This window comes from Kogia breviceps, chromosome 5, assembly GCF_026419965.1.
Source record: "Kogia breviceps isolate mKogBre1 chromosome 5, mKogBre1 haplotype 1, whole genome shotgun sequence".
Taxonomy (NCBI): Eukaryota; Metazoa; Chordata; class Mammalia; order Artiodactyla; family Physeteridae; genus Kogia; species Kogia breviceps.
This window is the reverse complement of record NC_081314.1, coordinates 29875450-29897815: the sequence shown is the minus strand read 5'-3', so window position 1 is coordinate 29897815 and position 22366 is coordinate 29875450. Positions and strand designations below refer to the sequence as shown.

The window sequence follows — 22366 nt, the reverse complement described above, 5'->3', positions numbered from 1 at the left end:
TGGTGCCAAAAAGGTTGGGGACCACTGGTCTGGAGATATTTATTACTTAAACGCTTAATTCTCAGTATGTCCACAAGCAACCTGTTGTACCAGAAAGAACATGAGCTTTATCCAAAAGACCCAGCTGAAATCATGGGGACTTCATATTATACCTCTTTGAACCTGAGCAAATAATTGTTAGGCAAAATCTTCTTTATCTGTAAAATTAGAATGAAGTGTACTTCTTAGAATTGTGGGGAAAACTGAGGGCATTTTTGGAGCCTCTTTCTTATCTTTGAAGTATCAAAGTCCCAGAGGTCTTATCTGATGCCATCATTTATTGACTCTGTGATTTGTTCCCTGGGAACCTTCTGGAAACTATTCACTACAGTAACCATTTTAGGATACCAGAGGCATCCTTTCAGTAAGTGATTGTTTTGGAGGCTTAAATAGTAGAATTAAAGATTTGGTTTATTTTTCTGAACTCCAAGGATTTAATTCCCAGGAATAGATTGGATAATAAGAGAATCTGGAATAATTCTTTCTGCTGCCAAAGCCAGAGTGAAATATTTTCTAAAAGAAGAAACAAATTCCCCATGACTTCAAATACTACTGTTCAGTAATGTGTGATTGTTGGTTTGTTTCTTTAATGATTGTTTAATAATGTCCTGTCAGCATCCCCAGGGAAAGTTGTATATACTTTGGGATTTTTGACTCTCTGCCACTGGTTTTCTGCTGTTCAGAAGTGACATAAGTAATTACAGTTCTACTCTGTCTTGTGTGCCTGTCTTTACTTTCAGTAAATGTTGGAAAAATACATGCAGTCGTTCCTACTCATTCTACTCATCCTGCTAGTCACCCCCATCATCCTGATGCCTACATTCACGGTAGATAGTCATGACTCAGCAAACAAATATATACTTATTTTTACGGGAGAAACATACTAAAAGTATTAAATATTAACAAATAAAATTGTCTTTGCCATTTGAAGAAAAATAGTTCTGGCTATGAGCATGATGGTGAGGACCTACCCCACGCCTGTGTGGTGTGTATAAGAGAAGGGGAAGGCTGGGTTATTTATTGTGATTACATATAAGGAAGAAATCCTCCTCATGCCTTTTCTTCTGTGATAACTACCATTAACAGAAGTATTTCTATATGTTTATGTAGATCATTTCACATCCCTCACAGTGTAATCAGAGTTATGAACCTGGTAAATGTCTGTCCATAGGCTTTTCTGTGTTCATATGGTTATATATACATGTGTTTATGAATGCATAGATATATTTCACCAAGATACCCCTTTTTTTTTTTTTTTTTTTTTTTTTGCGGTACGTGGGCCTCTCACTGTTGTGGCCTCTCCCGTTGCGGAGCACAGGCTCCGGACGCGAAGGCTCAGCGGCCATGGCTCACGGGCCCAGCTGCTCCGCGGCATGTGGGATCTTCCTAGGCCCGGGCATGAACCCGTGTCCCCTGCATCGGCAGGCGGACTCTCAACCACTGCGCCACCAGGGAAGCCCAAGATACACTTTTATGGAGATAGATGTTCACAAAAGTGGGATCATATTTTGACTTCTAATAGCATTGTTTATTTTTGTCTGTTTTGAACTTTATATAAATGGAGTCATACAGTCTTTTGTTTGGAACTTTTATAATCCTTAGGTTTATTCCTAAGTATTTGATACTTTTATTGCCAAAATAAATCTATCTTTAAATTTCCTTTGTTGTGAAATAGAGAAATATATTTGACTTTTGTATACAACTTTGCATTCAGCACCCTTGTTAAACCTGTTTTATGTATGCATGTAAGACAGAACTGGGTTTGATTCTGGCTCTGCCACTTGCTGTGAGACCTTGGGCAGGTTACATAACCTCTCTGCACATTTCATCTGTCAAGTGGGAATAATAGTCTGACCTTAACTCATGGCCATATGAGGTACAGAATATCTGAATTGCTTAGAATAATACCTGACACATTGTAATCTTCCTGTAAGGATTAGTTGTATTTTTTTAAGCTATGCTTAATATCTTTTTTTTTGTCAGTCAGAGACTATTGTATACCGTGATGGGGGAGAGTAGAGTTAGGAGGGCCTCTGGTGACAATGCCACATCCTCTGCCCTGGGCCGAGTGGTCCTCTCCCAGGGCTCTGACCAGCCGTGGGGCACATGGATTTGACTCAGTCTGAACCTGTACCAGAAGAAGTGGTAGGAGTAAATGGGTGGTAGGGGAAGAGTAGGAGAAATTTAAATAGTTTGAAAATCACTCTGACTTGAATTACATGCTTAATTGGGATGAGGATATTTGTCTAACAAATGAAGAAAACAAAATATTTAACAGTAAGTTTGGTTTATTACTTAGCTATTTAGCCATAAATATTCCTCCAGATTTTGCATACATGGTTTATTTTAGGGAAATAAGAGAAATTATAGAAAATTTTCATTTCTTAATTTTCTGAGTTTTATAAAATGAGCGTGTGTTAACTTACAATGAGAAAAATAGTTTAGGATTGACTCTCTCGCCTCCACCTCATTTGCAAATCAAAAGTGAGGTTCAGATTTTCAAGATCAAGCAATTTTGTGGTTCAGAATTTTATAAACACCCAGGTTAAAGTGTCACTAACTCATTAAACCCTGTGCTGAAGCATTTGTAGCATAGAAAGAACGCTTGAAGAAAAGACCCGAGGCCTATTCCTTGCTTTGCCATATTCTAGCCAAAAAATTGGGAGCAAGTCATTTAATTTTCCTGAATGTCAGTAATTTTTTTCATTTGTTAAAGGTAATGCTTACAAAGTAGTCATGAAAATTCATATTGCTTAGCAAAATTTGAAAGGCGTGGCAATAGAAGTAATTTTATAATTATAAATCAACTCTTAGTCTTTGTTTTTTTATAGGAGACCATCTAGTAATATGAAGGTAGACAAAGAAATAATAATTTGATAAGAACTACTGCATGTATTATGGTTGAATTATTTCAAACCATTTAATGTTGTATACTTGCAACTAGTAAATATAAGTAGTGCTTTGAGACTTGCTCTCCTACTTCAGAAAGTAAGCATGAACTTACCTACTTGTTTTGCTTTCCTTAAATAAGTCAGTTTTTTTTTTCCCCAGTACTCATGTATCAGCAAGTTATCTTAAAATAGTTTGTTCCACTGATAGAATCTGCCTTGTATTCAGGTCTCAGTAGGGAGAACTATTTCTGTTTTATCATTCACATCTAGAGAACTTTATTAAAGGTAAAAAGATATATGCCCTTGGGTGAAATGTTTCTGCCTTTAAAGCAGTGACACTGTCCTTCCAGGCCAGCAGGTCTTTCCTTCATCTCAGTGAGGATTGACCTGTGAGCTGGTACCTAGGAAGACTGTGTACAGTCTACACACTGCCTGAAATATTTCCTGGAGTGCCCTCAGAGCTAGTTTAGGAATACGAGAAACACCAGACTTGTTCCTTAGAGTCAGATTCGGGTGATGTTGTTGTTGTTCTGTCATAGTGATATGCAGTTCATCATAATTTTCACTGCACATAAATATCAAAATCCCGCTTAAAAGGATGAACATTTGCTACCATTAAGGATATTATAATAAATGTAGATTCTGTAAGTAATTCCTAAGAGATCTAAAGTACTTTAAGCAATTAGCATTAAAGAAATAAGGGTTGGCATTGCAAAGAATGGTCCTCATATATGATAGAGTTACTGGGTGATCAGTTACATTGCTCCATTGTTCCTTTCCACTTTTTCTTATAACTTCAGTATGCTTTTGGAAACTTGACAAGTAGTATCTGATTATAGATTCCCCCCCCTAGTGGTAGAATTAGTAGTTAGTTAGACATACTGCAATATTAGACAAATTATCACTGAATAATTATGGACTTGGAATTTGAACATGAATGGATTTTAGATTATTTAGTTGAATTCCTACTCCCATCTATCAAATGAATAAACAGAAGCCATTTCACCATAAAGGTGAAACGATTTGCCCAAGATCGCTGGTATCAAACTAACTCTAGCGATAAATCTTTTAATTTCTAATTCAGTACTCTTTTTTTTTTTTTGCTACAGTAACATTTATCAGAATTATAACAAATTGTGAACCTTATAGTCCTTTTATTTTTAAAAAAATTTTTAACATCTTTATTGGAGTATAATTGCTTTACAATGGTTAGTTTCTGCTGTATAAAAAAGTGAATCCGCTATACCTATACATATATCCCCATATCTCTTCCCTCTTGCGTCTCCCTCCCACCCTCCCTATCCCACCCCTCTAAGTGGTCGCAAAGCACTGAGCTGATCTCCCTGTGCTGTGCGGCTGCTTCCCACTAGCTATCTGTTTTACATTTGGTAGTGTATATATGTCCATGCCACTCTTTCACTTCATCCCAGCTTACCCTTCCCCCTCCCCATGTCCTCAAGTCCATTCTCTATGTCTGTGTCTTTATTCCTGTCCTGCCCCTAGGTTCTTCAGAACCATTTTTTTTTAATTCCATATATATGTGTTAGCATATGGTATTTGTTTTTCTCTTTCTACAATGAGGTATCACCTCACACCAGTCGGAATGGCCATCATCAAAAAATCTTAACAGTCCTTTTAAAATTACTTTCCTCATATTTTAATAGCACAGGGATGAAGTGTATTTCCCATGGGAAGGTCTTTCGTGTTACCTACGTACCACTTTCACATCGTTCCCACACTTTTCAGGTCTCTAATGCAAGATCCTTGAATTCTGACCTTGGTTTGGGGAGATATTTTTACATCCTTTCTTAAGCTTCCTAATGAGATATCATACCAACTATTTATTCCAGACAGATTGGATGCTCCCCACCACTAAGAGTTTAATCCTTTCAAACGTTGTTTCAGTCGACTAGCTGGTGCCATAAATATAGACTGTGTACGAAACAGTCTTTAGGTATACTGAGCTTGGTGACATACTGTGGATAAAGAAGATTCTCTTACGAACATTTTGTTTGTACTTTTATGATACTTACAGTCAATATCATTTAAATGACAAATGTATGTAGTGTAGATGTGTTTATGATTTTTACATTACTCAAATGTAAGAAAAATTTCCAGTTTTGAGTTTGCCTCTGTTTTTATCATTGGTTAAAATGTAGGATTTAGAATTTTGAATATGTCTTACTATAATAATAGGTGCCTGGAATACTTATTAAGAAATGATGCAAATCCAGGGATCCGGGACAAGCAAGGATACAATGCAGTTCATTATTCAGCTGCATATGGTCACCGTCTGTGTCTTCAGCTGGTAAGATTCCTGATTTCTTGTGGAAGGACCAATGTAAGTTTATATTCTAATAATGTAATGACAGTGAGAATAAATGAACAAAGAAACAAATGCCTTTTAACATTTTTAGAATCCCTATCCCTCCTAAATTCATACTTGCCTCACTAAGCTTTCTCTCATTCCCTTTTCCCTTTCACAGAGATAGGAGGAAATTAGATCTCTGGAGAGGGCTCCCGTAAAGCACCCCATGTCCATGTAGCATTCACTGCCCTTTTAAATGTTTTCCAGAACATTTTAAAAACTGTAACTATGTCATATGTAAGAAATACTTGTTCCTGTGAGAGGAAGCTTCCCTCTGTGTAGTTAGGAATTCCAAAAGGCCCAGTCTTCTGTCAGTCTCTCCTGACAAGGGAGACTCATCTTCTGCAAAGGAACTTTTCATTTCAACTGTGGTTCATTCCTGAATGTATACACCATTCACCCCACTTTGCCAAACCAAAGGGAGAGTAAAAGACAAGTTAAATAATTCTGAAGTGTGTAGCACATGCTTCACTTTAGAGGTTTCTTCATTTAGACCTACTTATAAATTGTATTAACATTGCTTCCCTTAAAGGGGAAATAAAATTTAAGGAGGGTGGGTATAAAAGATAGAAAAAAGAGGTTGACATACTTAATATAGCATTGAGAACCCTGCTACAGAAGTAATATTTCCTTAGTTTATTATGGTAGCTTTAGACTAAAATCTGAGACCCATGTGTATAGATTTGTAGTCTATTATATTGTGCAATTGATTATTTAAAAGCTTCATTTTTGGAGGCAAAGCACAAGTTCAGAATAGAATTTAACAAAGCCCTTTGTAAATAGAGACATGTAGTTAACATTTATCTCTTTACTGTATATGACTGCTTCCTCAACTAAGTATTTTTATTTTAAATTTTATTTCAGATTGCAAGTGAAACTCCTTTAGATGTTGTAAGTATTAATTAGTCAGTTTTCCCCCTAATATTGAGTCTTTAAATATTTGCTCTCACTAGAGCTGGAGCCTGTCTTACACATTCCTGGAAACAAAGATAGTGACAGAAATCATGTTTGCAGGGGGAGGGAAGGTTCTTACTTGGTGGTAATTAAATGGCATTTCTCTCAAAATCTAAGTTTGTAGCCCTCTCTCAAAGCTCTTAGTATGTGGTCCTTACCTCATTTTCAGGATAATCCATTTCATAAGGTTGCTGAATTTAGTTTTCATAATATAATGGTCTGGGATTTTTAAATTCATATTCAAGTATCAGTTTATCCTCTGAAATTGATTTGAACTTGGGGGAGGGGGAACCAGGAATAACTGCTGTGGTATGTCTAAAAGTACCATTTCTGACACTTAAAATTCTTTTCTTTCTCAGTTAATGGAAACCTCGGGAACAGACATGCTGAGTGATTCAGACAATAGAGCAACAATAAGCCCTTTACACTTGGCTGTGAGTGTTGCCTTCACAGCCAACTTGATGGCTGGTTTACTGAAAATGTCTCATACCTGTTTGTGTTGACTCAAACTAGTACCCAGAACTTTTGGTCTATATAATGATGATCATGGAGTTAAAACTGTAAGAACTTTCTTAACTCAGAGAATTCTTGAATGTACTTTCATTTGTTTGTTTGTCTTAAAAAAAAAAAAAAGGGTGGGGTTTAGGGGTGGGGGGAGGGTGGTCTGAGCTTCCCCCAAGGCCTGCCCTAAGGAGAGAATATGCCTGAGATGTGAATTTTAAAATGACCCACCCTAGTGGAATGGCTTCTGACTTCTTAAGCAGATGATATAGGAACTGTAATTTCTGTGGTATTTCTACAACTTTTTGCTTACTTTGTGATTTTGGGGTGCTAAGTTTGTGTTCACTAGTCCTTCACTTGCTCATGCTATAAGATTTAACTACATGGTCTGTAATGTTCCTTCTAGCTTCAGATGCCACTGAATTTTTCCTCTTAATGTCCATCACTAAGAGGAGAAGATTAGAAGAGAGTGTGACAATTCTTTAAGTCAAATAGGAAATGAATTACCTTAGGAAATTTCAATCAGAGCCCAATCTAGTTCTTTCTGCGCTGAAAGAAGAATTTATCTTTGAAATAAAGCATGTTGTGGGGAGCTGGGGGACTTTGAGAATCGGGAGAATTGGGTACTGTCACTATTTGTGAGACCTCTGATTTTAAGTATAGTAAAATGCTTATGAGGGTCTCTACTTAGGTTAATGTGTATCACAAGTTCAATGATCCATTTAATTGTTTCTTCTCACATATACTATTATTTTTTATTTTAATATTCTCCTGGCATATTTTCTAACACTGACACATGTACACTGAATTTTCTGCTTTGTCTTTCTCCCCCTTTCTCCCCAGCAGTACTTCATACCATGGTCTAAATAACTAGGAAGACATGCTGAAGCTTCCTTTTTCCTTGCCCTTTGGGTCTTTGGAAATACTATCTACTCTCCCAGACTTGCATAATAAATAAGTCATCTAGAAGTGCAAAGCTAGCATGGAGAAAATAGCTATTTTACTATGGGTGGCAAGAAATGACGTCTGAGCAGATGACTAGGCAGTTCTTCCTGCATCATTATCATCATTCTTATAATAATAGCGCCTCATCTCTTGAACACTTACTAGGTGCCAGACTAAGCACTTTGCCAAATTTTTGAATGCATTATCTCAAAAACTTCATTTTTTTAACTAGTATTTTACTCCATGGCTATTGAATATAGTGCTGTTATTAACATGGGTGTGCTAAATAGTGTTTTTAAGCTGAAATGGAAACAATTTTGTGATTTCATAATTAGGCTCAATGAAATGTGGTTATACCACCACTCTTGCATTTTGTATCCATTGCTAGGAGATTTTTCAGAAATTACTGAAGTGATTTTTCTCCTTCCAAACTCTCCCAATCCAGGACGACTTGATGCAATAAAGACACGCTGGCTTGAGGACTCAGAAAATTGGCCTTGGTCCTGCTTTCGCACATACTAGGCCTCTAAGCCTCTTGTCCCAGTCCAGTCAGAGCCATCGTGAGGGGAAGACTCCTGTGGCAGATTACCCTGGCTCTAGCCGTCCTTATTTTCCTTCTGCTTCTTTTTATACCACCTTCTGCATATACTGTGCTTCTCACAGTTCATTTTTAATAGCATAATTTTGTTGACCTGGTATTGAGGAACAAGGTTAGATTTGATCCTCAGACAGTAGAGCTCAGCGATCTCCAGTCACTTGAACCTTTGAGGGAGTCAGAAACATCAAGAGGTCAGTAAGGCCCAGAGCAGCTTCACCTCCTGCTGGTACTTTCTGACATTTCCCACAAGAAGTGGCTTTACAGCCCTTTGGTACATTGCGGGGCCCTCTTTCTAGCTAAGTATCTCTTTTTAGAAGCAGGTGACATTTAGCACAAATATGGTAGAATTTTATATTTTTCAGTTCCCTAATGAAAAGTTCACATGTGATCATTTACAGTTTGCCTGTATGTGCTAAGCTGCAGGTCTGAAAGGTATCAGAAAATGACTTGTCCCTTAGCTAAAAGGGGTGGCATGAGTGAACCAGAGGAGACATTCCTTCCCCAGCAGTACTGTGTCGTTATTGCCTTATGTCTTGCTAATCATCTAGTCCAATAAGAGTAATAGATGTTCAGTTGACATGTTGGTTTTTGAAATGAATTCTCTGGAAAGCAGACTGTGTAAAGAAGGGGATTTCAGTCAGTCAGGTTTCAGACAAATCTCTCAATCTTCTTTCTCTGCTGTACAGTGCGTAGCACATGGCAGTTTTTCAAGCAGGGCTTGTCCTAAATATTTTTGAAAAGAAATGTTTATTTTTGAGATGGCACGTTATAGGATGGAGTAGTCATTTTAATTTGAGAAATCAGAAGGCTCAAGTACTAGCTGAACTTCAGTTGCAACTGTATGATTTAAGTATAGTAACATTTTATCGCGGAGTGAAGGGGGGGCACTGAACTGTGACGAAGAACACGGGCTCTGGAATCATAGACTTAGAATGAAAGCTTTCATTGAACCCATGTCACGCATCATTGAATGTCTGCCATGAACCAGACATTGTACTCGTGAAAAGATCACCTGTCCTTTGAACTTTTATTATTTGTGGAATACCCATTCCCTAACACTTGTAGCCTACTAATTGATTATTAGAAAAATTTGTAGGTAACTTTCTGAATTATCAATACAGAAGTTTTAGATTATCTCAAATATAATGATGTAAGACAAGTTTACTTACTACTCCCTTTATGTTTTCTAGGGTTTCTAAGAAGTCGGTCTAAATATGTATTTTTTTAATTTATATTTTTATTTATTCCCAGGCCTATCATGGTCACCATCAAGCACTAGAAGTGTTAGTACAGTCTTTGTTAGATCTTGATGTGAGAAACAGTAGTGGAAGAACACCCTTGGACCTTGCAGCATTTAAGGGCCATGTAGAATGTGTGGATGTTCTCATTAATCAGGGAGCTTCAATCTTAGTCAAAGATTACATTTTGAAGAGAACACCTATACATGCAGCAGGTAGGTCAAAGACTATGAATGATTTTATTTACCACTTTCCATCTAATGCTCTTCTTTTTCAATTTCTTGTATATTATACTCCTGGTAATTGTTTTAACAATTTTGACTTTAACAATTCTAATGATTCTACTCTTAGGGAAAAACTAACAGCAAGATTATAATCACTTTAAAAAAATATCTACCTTAGAAATGGGATTTATATAATAGTCTGACTTCTGAAGTACTTTATCAACAACAAAAAAATACAATTTTTTTTTTTACTGCTTTTTGATGGAAATTATTTTGGATTGGTATGTGCTTTCATTTACTAACTGATAAACATTTTACTTACTGTGCAAGGGTACTGCATTAAACATTTAATCAGACAGGAATACAGAGTGCCTGCTATGCAAGAAATACTCCATGGAGTGTTTTGTGATGTTGTAGATGTGTGAAAATGCAAAACTACATAACAATGCCACTGTGATGACTCAGTACCTGCTGTGTCACTAGCAGATGCAGATTCACAACTCACTACGGGAATTACTACAAGGCAGTATTAATTTTAAATAATGAATTCAAGACTGGTATATGTGAAGAAATCCTAGCCAAGTATTTATTTGTCTCATCCCCAATAAGCCATCTTCGTATGATTAGATTCATTTCACTTAGTCTTTTTTTTTTTTTTTTTTTTTTTTTTTAGCGGTACGCGGGCCTCTCACTGTTGTGGCCTCTCCCGTTGCAGAGCGCAGGCTCAGCGGCCACGGCTTACGGGCCCAGCCGCTCCGTGGCATGTGGGATCTTCCCGGACCGGGGCACGAACCCGTGTCCCCTGCATCGGCAGGCGGACTCTCAACCACTGTGCCACTAGGGAAGCCCACTTAGTCTGTTTTTATAGGGTGATCCTTAAAGTGGACCCATTTGAATGTAGGTCTGGGACTTTGCTTCTGGTCATTTGGAAAATTTGCATTTTAGAAGACTATAGGTAACACCCACTGTTGCTCCGGAGCAGCCTTTCAGAAACTATCAGATAATCAAGCAAGGCTCAAAGACAAAAATTTTAATAATGGATTAGAAGTCCTAATAAGGATATGTATATAAACTGCTATATGGTAAAAATAAGAAGTCAAAATGCTATCATTTTCTGTTACCTTATTCTGAAAAAGAGTGAAGTTGTATATTATTCTGCAACTTGAAAAATGATATTGTAAGCACATTATTTGCAGAGCTGATTTAAAGCTTTCATGGAGTGTTTACAACTCTTAATAGATAAATATTGAACCAAGACACTAGTGAGTCCCTCAGAAGTGGCTGACCAATGCCATATAATTCATAAGTCCTACCCACTGAAAGAGTTACAGGTTACTGTTAGCACCCACCTCTTCAATAAATGCAGGCCTTGGTTAGAACCAGGATGCCTTTCAAATTTGGAGACCTGCTGGGGAGCATCTTACTCTTAAATCATGGAAAGGACATTGGTTCTGGATGTGAGCCAGTCCTTTCCCACAGGGGTCTTACTCCTGATGCTTTGGGTGTTGAGCTTAGACAATACGAACACTCATCAGTAGCTGCTGTGTACTGAGTATCTGTGAATCCAGTTTAAAAAAAAAAAAAATGATGGGCCAAACAGAATTTCCTTGAAGCCATCCCCAAGGATCACATCTAAAATCAGGAAAGAAGGAGGACCTTCACTATCAGGAATAAAAATATTTCCCAGACGTCCTCCAGACTTCTTAACATCTCAGTGGGCAGAACTTGAAACCAGTCATTGGCAAAGGAGAATGGAGTTGATGTGATTGACTTGTCTGATCATGATTTCATCCCTTGGCTGGAGGCAGGCTGCCCTTCCTGACCACATTGGCACCAGCAGAGAGCTAAATAAAATGAGCATTTTCTTTCTTGCCTGTTAAATTCAATGAATATTCCAAAATTATATCTAGCAAATGTGGTTTAAGATGGACATTTTCTATTTTATCATTTTATAGATATATAATTGCTGAAATTTTTGAATATCACTTTACAGCAACAAATGGTCATTCGGAATGCTTACGGCTACTAATAGGAAATGCAGAACCACAGAATGCAGTAGATATTCAAGATGGAAATGGACAGTAAGTTATACTAATTTTTAAATTAGTTTTAGGATGTTTGTTAATCTTCATACCTTTGCCCCCCTATTTTAGTAAGTCTGTCATAGTGTGTAACTGAGTAACATCAAATACAGTTTTTTAAGTATACTTTAAAGTTGCATCACAGAAAGACATGTTTAGAGGGCAGGCCCACACAGTGTATTTTCATGGATGAAGTCTCAGTGGTGACGGAGCTGCTCCTGTTGTTACCCAGGACTCCTCTGATGCTGTCTGTGCTCAACGGGCACACGGACTGTGTCTACTCACTGCTGAACAAAGGAGCCAACGTAGATGCCAAAGATAAATGGGGAAGGACAGCACTGCACAGAGGGGTAAGAAGAAGTGTTCTCGCTTCCTTTCTGAAAGTTTTTATGACCTCATTTTACCTAAAACTGAACTAGGCTGTGTTTGTATTTTTCTTCATTTAATTTTTACCAAATAACCTTTACTGTTTCTTTCACTATCTTAGTTTTTGAACTCTAATTTTTAACAACCACAAAACACAACTTAATCCAGAGAAGAGTAATGTTGGAACAGAGTTTTAAAATCTTAGGGGGCTTCCCTGGTGGCGCAGTGGTTGGGAATCTCCTGCCAGTGCTGGGGTCACGGGTTTGAGCCCTGTTCTGGGAGTATCCCACGTGCTGCAGAGCAGCTAAGCCCACGCGCCACAACTACTGAGCCTGCACTCTAGAGTCCACGAGCCACAAATACTGAGCCTGTGTGCCGTGGCTGCTGGGGCCTGGGTGCCTGGGGCCCGTGCTCTGCAATGAGAAGCCCACGCACCGCAGCGAGGAGTAGCCCCCGCTCACTGTGGCTGGAGGGAGCCTGCGTGCAGTGACCAGGACCCAGCACAGCCAACAATTAATTAATTATTTATTTTTTAAAAAGAATTTTTAAAACCCTAAAGCCTTGAGTAGAATTGATGTCAGTTTTACTTTTTTCCATTATCACAACTATTTTCTTATACATTTTGTCTTAATTTTTTTCACCTTTGAAATATTTTTTTTGTTGAACTAGATGTCCCATTATTCCTGGTTTTCATATTTACTTTTATTTTGACAAAGTCACCGCTTTAACTAAATTTTTAAGCCGCTTTCAGTAAAAATACTGGGTTACTCAAAATATGATAAATGCCTTGATTGGTGGGAGGACATGGGGAATATGTACTTTAAAATTCATAATTAGCTATAATTGACATGAAGTGCCCAACGTAGTATATTCAGCTACATGCAAATAATTTTTCTTTCAGGCAGTCACAGGCCATGAAGAGTGTGTAGATGCGTTGCTTCAACATGGTGCTAAGTGCTTATTACGAGATAGCAGGGGCCGGACACCAATACACTTGTCAGCTGCCTGTGGACACATAGGTGTTCTCGGAGCTCTTCTACAGTCAGCAGCATCTATGGATGCAAATCCAGCCATGGCGGACAATCATGGATACACGGCGCTTCACTGGGCTTGCTACAACGGTTAAGTACACAGACACAGACCCACGTTACCTGCCCGTTATGTACCACAGAGAGACAACTAACTAACACATTCTGACTTTCATGAGAATGATATATTAAGAATAACCTACCATGTAGTTATAGCTTACTTCAGTGCCTTGTCGTGCTTTAAAGCCAAGATGCTGGTTGTCACAGATGTTTTGAGATAAGCAGTCACTAAGTTTAAAAGTTTTTTAGACTTTTGCTTCGATAAGTATTTTTGCATTTTTAAGATACTTTTATAATATTAATTACTTTTATAACATTATTATTATTTGTTATTAATTAATATTAATATACTGTTATAATATTATTTCAATGTCTTTTATATAGTTATGTTTGTATTTTTATTATATATTTCTTTCTAAATGTACTTGTTATTAGGGAAAAAATGACAAAGGTAAGAGAAACAGTGAAAACGTATCATATTCTAGACTAAAATCTGTGTATGTTTTCTGAGCATGTTGCAAGTTAAGATCCTTATATCAACAGTAACATGTATGTTCAACATTTTAAGGGAATAATATCCTAGTAGAATAAATCACGGAAGTAGAAACTAGAAACTTGGACACTTTTGTGGTTAAGTGAACTTGACTGCATGATTATAACAGACTTACTATTAGCTTCCTGGAGACTAACTGTCACAGTTAGTCCTTTTACAGGTAGACTCATTAAAGGTCAATCAGAGAAGTATAAAGCTATTTTTAAAGGATAGATGTGGAAAATGGAATTTGGCTTTTGAAATGTCACTAAAATAATGTAAGTAACAGAGCATGTTGAGATTTGATCATCTTAGAAAACATTTGGGTATGTTATATGCAGTGTAAAACATCAGTCCTGCCTAAGTCTATGCTTAGGGTTTTATCAGGGATGTGAGGGGTTTTTTATTTGTTTTGAATTTCAATGTAGCATTCAGGTTATTGTTAGTTGTAATAGCATATCTACAAAACTAGTTGACAGTTCTAACAACTTTCCCTCAAAATGTACAGAAAGTAGAAATTGCCTCTTTATATTAATATCCACTTGCTTAAAAAAATAAGCATAATGGCTGTTATAAAATTCAGCTGACTGCCTTGCCAGAGAGGAGGTTTCTATCTTTCTGTAATACACTGTTTGATGTGGTTCTTTTACTGGGAGCCATTTTGACAAATAATTGTTGAGTTGTGGTAAAAGAGGAGAAATCTGAATCTTGCAAAATTATAGTTTAATTAAACATTTTCATAAGCATTTTCTAGATACAGTATTTTGTTTTTCATATTAATTCTTGTATCAGAATTGAGAGCTCTATTCTTTTGCTCTGAGAAAGCTTTGCAACTCTGAGTACTGATGGTGCCATAGAAAACTTGAATAGTTAAATATATTACTAATTCAAAAGCTTGGTTTAGTCAGTTTCATATTTTACTACCTCTGATCCTTAGCCAGAATAGTTTTGAAAACTATAAAACGTTTGGATTTCAACTTTTCTTCCTTTTTCAACTCACTAAAGTTGGTATTTAATGAATATAGCAAAGTTGTCCAAGATAAATCCTAAGTCAAAGAAGATACTGTATTTTGCCATTGAAATTGGTTTGTCTTTATAATGTAACTTGACATCTTACAAGTATAAGGAAAACCAAATAGTAGGAAAACATCCACAGATAAAACTATTTTGAAACAGACTTTTATTGGTTCTTTTTTTTTTTTAAGTCAGTGAGAATTAACCATTGGAAAAATCACACAGTAAGGTATTTTTCCTCAGGTAGAGCATTTAGTTGTAAAAATACTGCTGTGTAACTGTCCTTTGGAGAGTTGCTATTTATTATAACATTCCTACCACGTCTTTCCGGAGAACACGGTTTTACTAAAGTGAGTTTCTTACTCTATCACTGCTGAATTTAGACTCTCTGAGCACGTTGTGTACAAGACACAAAATTTTGCACAAACTACGTGCCTGGTTTCCATTTAAAGATCATAACAGATGTGTCTAATTTCCAGACTGTAGCAAAATTGGTGATGATTCTGAATTGAGCTAGAAGGAATTAGATGTGTGTTGGCTATATGTACAGAGACTGTACAGGCAGTGTAAAATTAATACCATATTTACAGCCAAAAGCCTATTTTATAATTTGGCATTCTGAGAATAGAATATGTAAAATAGTTTTACTTTGACTAGTAATTATTGTACAGCCAAAAATAAAAATTGGAAGCACTCCAACAGGATAGAAAACAACCTTTCTCTCAAAATTAAAATGGAATGATGGCAAAGCTTTAGAAGAGAACTGGTTATACATACCCAGCTTTAAAGTTCAAATTTTCAGTTTATGGAGTCATTCAATCACAGAACTAAGAATACTTCCATGATCTCATGTGTTCCTTTTAAAAATGTATCAATTTTTACGAAGCTATAAGCATCTTCAGAGTATCCCTCTAAAACATGAAGAGACCAGTTTTATCCTATATACTGTTATAAACCAGGACACAAAGTGAAGAATTTTTCAGCTTGACATGACCCCAGTAATGACTGCTGAATCCAGAGCCCCGGGACTCCCTTTTGCCATCCACAGTCTATGCAGACAGTGATTCTCACATCTTTCAGTCTCAGGACCTGTGGCTTATAGCTGTTAGTATTTACTGTATTGGAAATTAGGACTGAGAAATTTAAGGATATTTATTAATTTATTTTAAAATAATAATAAATCCATTACATGTTAATATAAATAGCATTTTTATGAAAAACAACTATTTTTCAAAAAAATATTAATGGAGTGGAACATTTCTTTGATGGCTCATTAAAGAAAAGAATAGTTTGCAATATCACCCTGCAGCTCCCCAGACCACACCCTGAGAACTGCTATCCCAGGAAAATAGGAGACTCTCAAATCAATACTGGACAACTTTCCTTAGTTACTTCTTGGCCATGAGTTAACATTTGGAGAGGGAGAATTGAAGCAGGGTTTCCCACCCTCAGCACTGTTGACCTTTGAGGCCAGATAATCCTTCGTTGTGAGTGACTGTCGTGTGCATGCAAGAGGTTTAACAGCAGCCCCGGCTTCTACCCACTAGATGCCATAGCGCTTCCCTACCCCATCCCCAGCTGTGATAAGCAAAAATGTCTCTAGACATGGCCAAATGTCCCCTGAGGGCTAAAATTGCTCCAGTTGAGAATCACTGGATAAGAGAACTGACAGATGATGGAACATAACCATAGGTTTCCTAAAACATACTTTCTTTTCCTGGTAAAAACAATAATAGGATAAAAATTAAGATGAACTATTGTTTGAGAATGTTAGAGTAATTAAAAAAGAAAAGAAATAGAGCATCACTTTGTTAGCCAGATGTTAAGCCATGGAAGTGAAGAGGCTGTTTAAGAATCTAATTTATTCCTAATGCATATCCCAAATGACTAACGAAATAAAATAAGCAACATTTCATTTTCTGCCATTAATATAGCAGTGGGGGTACTTTTACTAAAACCCTGGCTTTGAAAATTGGATTAAGAAAATCTGAGGTTTTCCCCTGTTTTCAAAGTTGCTATTAAAAACTGTGGGCCTGATACCTATTAGTAATCAATATATTTGACCTTTAACCCAGCAAGATCATTTCTAGAAAATTGTTCCTAGAAATAACACTTTTTAAGTACTGGAACATTTACAACATTGTTGATAATATCACAAAGAAAAACTAGCAGTCACCTCAAAACCGATAATTAGAGATTAAATCCTTTATGATACATTCTGATACTCTGAAGTTCTTCCAAACATTCAACAATAGGATGTCTGTACATGCTACTGTGGGAAGATATATAGTTTTTAAAGTAAGAAACAAGTTGCAGAACAGAACATCCCAATTGTGTAAAATTTTTTTAAAAAGGAAGTATGTGTTTATGTGCATGCAGTTGTATATGCCTAAAAATTTTCTGGAACTGTAAGTTAATAATGGTCACTAGTGATCACTAGAGAGTGGAACTGGGGAATGGGGTGGGGACAGGGACATGTACATTTTTCCTTCTGAACACTTCGATAGAATTTGAGATTTTACCATTAACTTCTTAGGAGCCAGAAAATATTCAAATTTTGAAGTTAATTATGCAGCATAAACATATATTATTTTGAAAGTTATACTATGCTATATAAATAGGACATTTAAAAAAATAATGCCCAAATAACTCTAACTGGTCACCATAGAAAAGAATAATGAGACTAATTTTTTTCCCCACAAAGTAAGTATTTGTCATGTCAATAATAAACTGATACTGGACTTCCCTGGTGGTGCAGTGGTTAAGAATCCACCTGCCAATGCAGGGGACACGGGTTCGAGCCCTGATCCGGGAAGATCCCACATGCCACGGAGCAACTAAGCCCATGTGCCACAACTACTGAGCCCATGCACCGTAACTACTGTAGCCCGCGAGCCTAGAGCCCGTGCTCCACAACAAGAGAAGCCACCGCGATGAGAATCCCGTGCACCAACCACAATGAAGAGTAGCCACCACTCGCCACAACTAGAGAAAGTCCATGCACAGCAACAAAGACCCAACACAGCCAACACACACACACACACACACACACACACAAAAAAAATAATAATAATAAACTGATATTAAATTATCATAAGAAGCTACTGTGCTTTAGGTCCTGAGGTTGTACATTGAATTCCAAAGTGCCAAAAAACGTGATGTTTAATGGGTTCAGGGAACTGATTACTTGTAGTCCATGTAAAGCCTTATATGTAGGGATATGTTGGTGTGTATGGGCACCTTAGTATCTTTTGTGGATTTTAATATCTGATCCTCACTTACTTATTTAGGTCACGAGACATGTGTAGAACTCCTTTTAGAACAGGACGTTTTCCAGAAAACGGAAGGAAATGCTTTCAGTCCATTGCATTGTGCTGTGTAAGTAAAGGCAGAATGAATCGGATTTGGTTTGAGTGGTTGAGAAATACACCATGGCTGTGAGAGTGATCACCTTGTTACCTTCACAGGATAAATGACAACGAAGGTGCTGCTGAGATGTTAATTGACACGTTAGGCGCCAGCAGCGTGAACGCCACAGATTCAAAAGGAAGGTAGGAAGTCAACCATGTAGGAAATTTTAACTACTATATTTAGTGTGGAAGAATTTAAAGAGACCCCATAATTAACTAAAAGTTGATTTTATATTTACAAGTATAAATTGTTACAAAATCTTAATTACATTCTCATTATAAAAGGCTTTTCTACCATGACTTTTAGCCAGTCTTCCTGGCTAAAAGATTTCCCTTTTTTAAAAAAGATGTGTATTTGTTACCCAAAGACTCTTTTTAGTAAAGTTAACAGATTTCTAAATAGGAAGAGTCCAGCTTTTGTAATGGATGGCAGTATTTGGGTCAGGATTTATTTCTTTCGGAATTTCCTTTAATGATGTAATTTTTGGGGGCAATTTCATAATTTATCTTTATTTATACTAGTTTAATTAAGGGACTTCTATATTATCAGAAATACAGATTTTTGTGGCAGGAGTTAGTAAGCTCCCCCCATTAAGCCTATTTGTATCCAAGCAATGCCTAGTATGTAAACCCTTGAAAATTGCTTTCATAAATTAAGAGTATACAGTGCACAGATTTAGTCCAGTCTTCCCATTTCTCTGTGTGCAGAACTCCTCTCCACGCAGCCGCCTTCACAGACCATGTAGAGTGTTTGCAGCTGCTACTCAGCCATAATGCTCATGTCAACTCTGTGGACTCCTCTGGGAAAACACCTCTCATGATGGCTGCAGAAAACGGACAGACAAATACAGTTGGTAAAGAAACTGCTTAAGTCTTTTACTACTCTAAGTGTGGATATTGCTTATGTATAATGTAGCTCCCATCTGACCCTAGTTCACTGAATTTTGCATTAGTTATCTCACCGCTTCTGAGATTTAAACCTTTTACTTGCTTACACCCACGTTTTCATTTAGGCCCACAGTATTTCCATTTGCCCTTACTGATTGAATAGTGACATTAGCAGGCAGTGTTAGGATAGTGGTTAAGAACCCTGGCTCTGGAGTCAGATCGAATTTGGTTCTAGATCTGCCAACTAAGCAACCTCATGCCTCAATTTTTTCATCTATAAAGTGAGAAAAATAACAGTATCTACTTTGTAGGGTTGTTTTGAGGGGTAAATAAGTTACTATAAATCCAGAGCACATAAAACAGTCTTTGAAATTTAGTAAGACCTCACAAAAGGAATGTTAGTTGCTCTTGTTCTTGTCTGTTACTTATACAACAGTATAACAATATGGTATAGACCTTTATATTACAGTGTGTTTTTTGCACTTAAGTTTTTGCTAGAGGGATATTTTTCCTTTCTGTCTTCATTTCTCTACAGTGAGTTATTAGTAATCTGAGGTGTATGTTCATAAACAAAAGAGTTGATACAATTTTTCCTCCCAGAGATGCTGGTTAGCAGTGCTAGTGCAGATCTGACTTTACAAGATAACAGTAAAAACACCGCCCTCCATTTGGCTTGCAGCAAGGTAGGTACACATCTTAAGGATATATTTTCATTGTTAATATCAACAGTGGCATTTAAAGTTTTTCCACTTATCTAAAATGAACAGAGCTAGGGACCAAACCTCTCTAATAATCACTGACATCAGATTTCTTGGGAAAAAATACTGATGTGTTAAGCACCGTGGTATATGAAAGTTTCCAGTAAGCCAAGTAAGTTTTGGACCACAAGCCTAAACGTAATGATTGTCTTTCTCTAATCTCTCTGATCTTAAATATTCCTGTCCTCTTCTGTAACCCCATTACACCAACACATGCTTGGGCAAATATTAAGGCATTAGCCAGGAAAATGCATGACATATGTATGGTGATGTATATGTTACATGGACTAGGGTTGGGGTGTATTGAGTGTATAAGTTTATCTTTAATGGTGCTGAAGTTTTTAAGAGTTATTTGCCATAATTTTAGGGTCATGAAACTAGTGCCTTGTTAATACTGGAAAAGATAACAGATAGAAACCTCATCAATGCAACCAATGCAGCTTTGCAAACGTGAGTACTTTCAGTGTCTAGTGTAAACCTTGTGACCTATAATTATAAAAATGATTAATGGGGTTCTTTTTTAACATGGGACCATTGGAATCAGTCTGTCACAGAAGCAGTTAAAAAATAAGGAACAGTTCTTATAAGTGACAAAACTCATTTCTAAAATCATCATAATTAAAAGGCATATTACTAAAAAAGCTTTTAAATTGAAATGTGTTGTTTCTCAATCCAGTTTTATGGAGGAAAGTAATACTGTTCTGTGTGTTTTATGGCAACCAACTGGAATAATACATTATTTGACACTAGCAGTAAATGAGGCAAAAAGTTTTATACGTGTCTGTAAGCTAGAGAGATTTCAGAAATAATCAAGTTCTAACTGTGAACCGCCAGCCGCCAGGTGACTCCTTAAATCTTGGATCAGTGTCTCCCATTGTCCTCTCTCCATTTTCATTTGCTATTCTACTTTGAGACTTAGTAAAGAGAAAAACCTTACAATACTGGTTCCCATTCGTGTATCAGTCAGATCCCTTAAGGGTCCAAAAATGAGTCATGGAACCTGTAAACTGTTTTCAGAGCCTGTTGGAATTTGTGCTGTTGCAATTTACAGTTTTTTATTGTATATTCTATTATCCATGTTTGCCAACCACATTTCTTAAAACAACTTAAGAAGGCAGTTTAGTTAGTAAAATCTCTTCAAACATTGAGTCTTGAAGGAAACTCACAAAAGGGTTTGGTGAAGGTGGAAACCTGTTGATGGGCCCAGTGCTGAGCTCAGGTGCATGACAAGGCCTGACAGTGCACTGCACCCTGGCTCTGCCGTGCCCTGCTCCCATCTTCATTGCTCTCAGGACCACGGGCCTCCAGTTTGCATCTCTAGATCTGCACAGCCAAGCAAAAATGGTCTTCAACAACCAGGATAGAGAGAGTGAACGAGCACACACACACATGGGCGTGCACACATGTACATGTACACATATTTTTTTCCCTCCAGACCTCTGCATGTTGCTGCCCGAAATGGGCTAACAATGGTGGTTCAAGAACTTTTGGGGAAAGGAGCAAGTGTGCTTGCAGTAGATGAAAATGGTAAGTAGCTTCTGTATTCTCTTTCCTTAACCTGTTAGAAGCTTTCGTCTTTCGATGATCCATATTTGAAGTAAAGTAGACTTGGATATTTTTTATTGGTCAAAGAGAAGAGGTGAAGTTAATACTGACTAGGACTTATACTTTGTGGCAAGGGGAATAAGGGCAAGAGAAGCAGGAAAAGTCCATCTAACAGGTGAACTTCTGAGTTTCATGTATTTATTAAATCAGAGTTAGGGTTTACTAACTTTGGTTTAGTGATACCACCTTTGTTTATCTTAGTATTCAAAGAATTTGTTCTGTCAACAAATATTTATCAAGGCCCTTACTTAAATGCCAGGTTTTGTCTAAAGCTAATCTTCCCACTTAATGCACTAGGTCCTGTCCTCTTCTGCATACTTGAGACTGTCACTTTAGCAATTCTTTGCTTTCCTGTCCTGTAATAATGACTTTTTTGTAGGAATCTTTCTAGATTATTCCCATCAGCATAAAAACATTATTTCTCTCATCTTAAAAAATGTTTCATTACTCCCACTGTTCCTACCAGCTGCTGCCATATTTCTCTGTTCCCCTTTGCAGCACAGTTACTCAAAAGTTGGCTCTCCCTCTGTCTCCACTTCTCCTTTTTCTTGCTCTCATGAATCCCCCCTGGTCAGGCTTTTACCCCCACTGCACTACAGAACGGTCCTCAGCAAGGTCACCAGTGACCACTGCAATGCTAAGAGTCACCTCTCCTTTCACTTGACCCATCAGAATTTGACACAACTGATTATTCCTTCTTTAAAAATAAGAAAAGGCTTTTAACGTGGAATTGAAAACATGTGAATAAGGGATGTGAAGGTTGCAATTTACCATAGCTAGTGTCTGCTGTTCCCCCAAAGAATCTCCATACTTTCCATTGTGCTGCACATTGTTCCTGGGATCAGTAGGTACAGATCACTTCAGGG

General features: G+C 37.2%; 1 protein-coding gene across 8 annotated transcripts in view; it reads left to right on the top strand.

The window, feature by feature from the left end:
- ANKRD28 (ankyrin repeat domain 28) overlaps positions 1 to 22366 on the top strand; it is a 177374-nt gene that overhangs the window by 148228 nt on the left and 6780 nt on the right. For all 8 annotated transcript variants that reach the window (XM_059065502.2, XM_067033817.1, XM_067033816.1 and 5 more), the window contains 13 exons: positions 5127 to 5238; positions 6163 to 6189; positions 6612 to 6686; positions 9548 to 9749; positions 11752 to 11839; positions 12072 to 12189; positions 13107 to 13326; positions 18130 to 18217; positions 18307 to 18390; positions 18958 to 19103; positions 19738 to 19820; positions 20263 to 20345; positions 21331 to 21422. In XM_059065502.2, the coding sequence (XP_058921485.1) occupies positions 5127 to 5238; positions 6163 to 6189; positions 6612 to 6686; positions 9548 to 9749; positions 11752 to 11839; positions 12072 to 12189; positions 13107 to 13326; positions 18130 to 18217; positions 18307 to 18390; positions 18958 to 19103; positions 19738 to 19820; positions 20263 to 20345; positions 21331 to 21422 (1418 nt within the window). The remainder of the gene's footprint in view (positions 1 to 5126; positions 5239 to 6162; positions 6190 to 6611; positions 6687 to 9547; positions 9750 to 11751; positions 11840 to 12071; positions 12190 to 13106; positions 13327 to 18129; positions 18218 to 18306; positions 18391 to 18957; positions 19104 to 19737; positions 19821 to 20262; positions 20346 to 21330; positions 21423 to 22366) is intronic.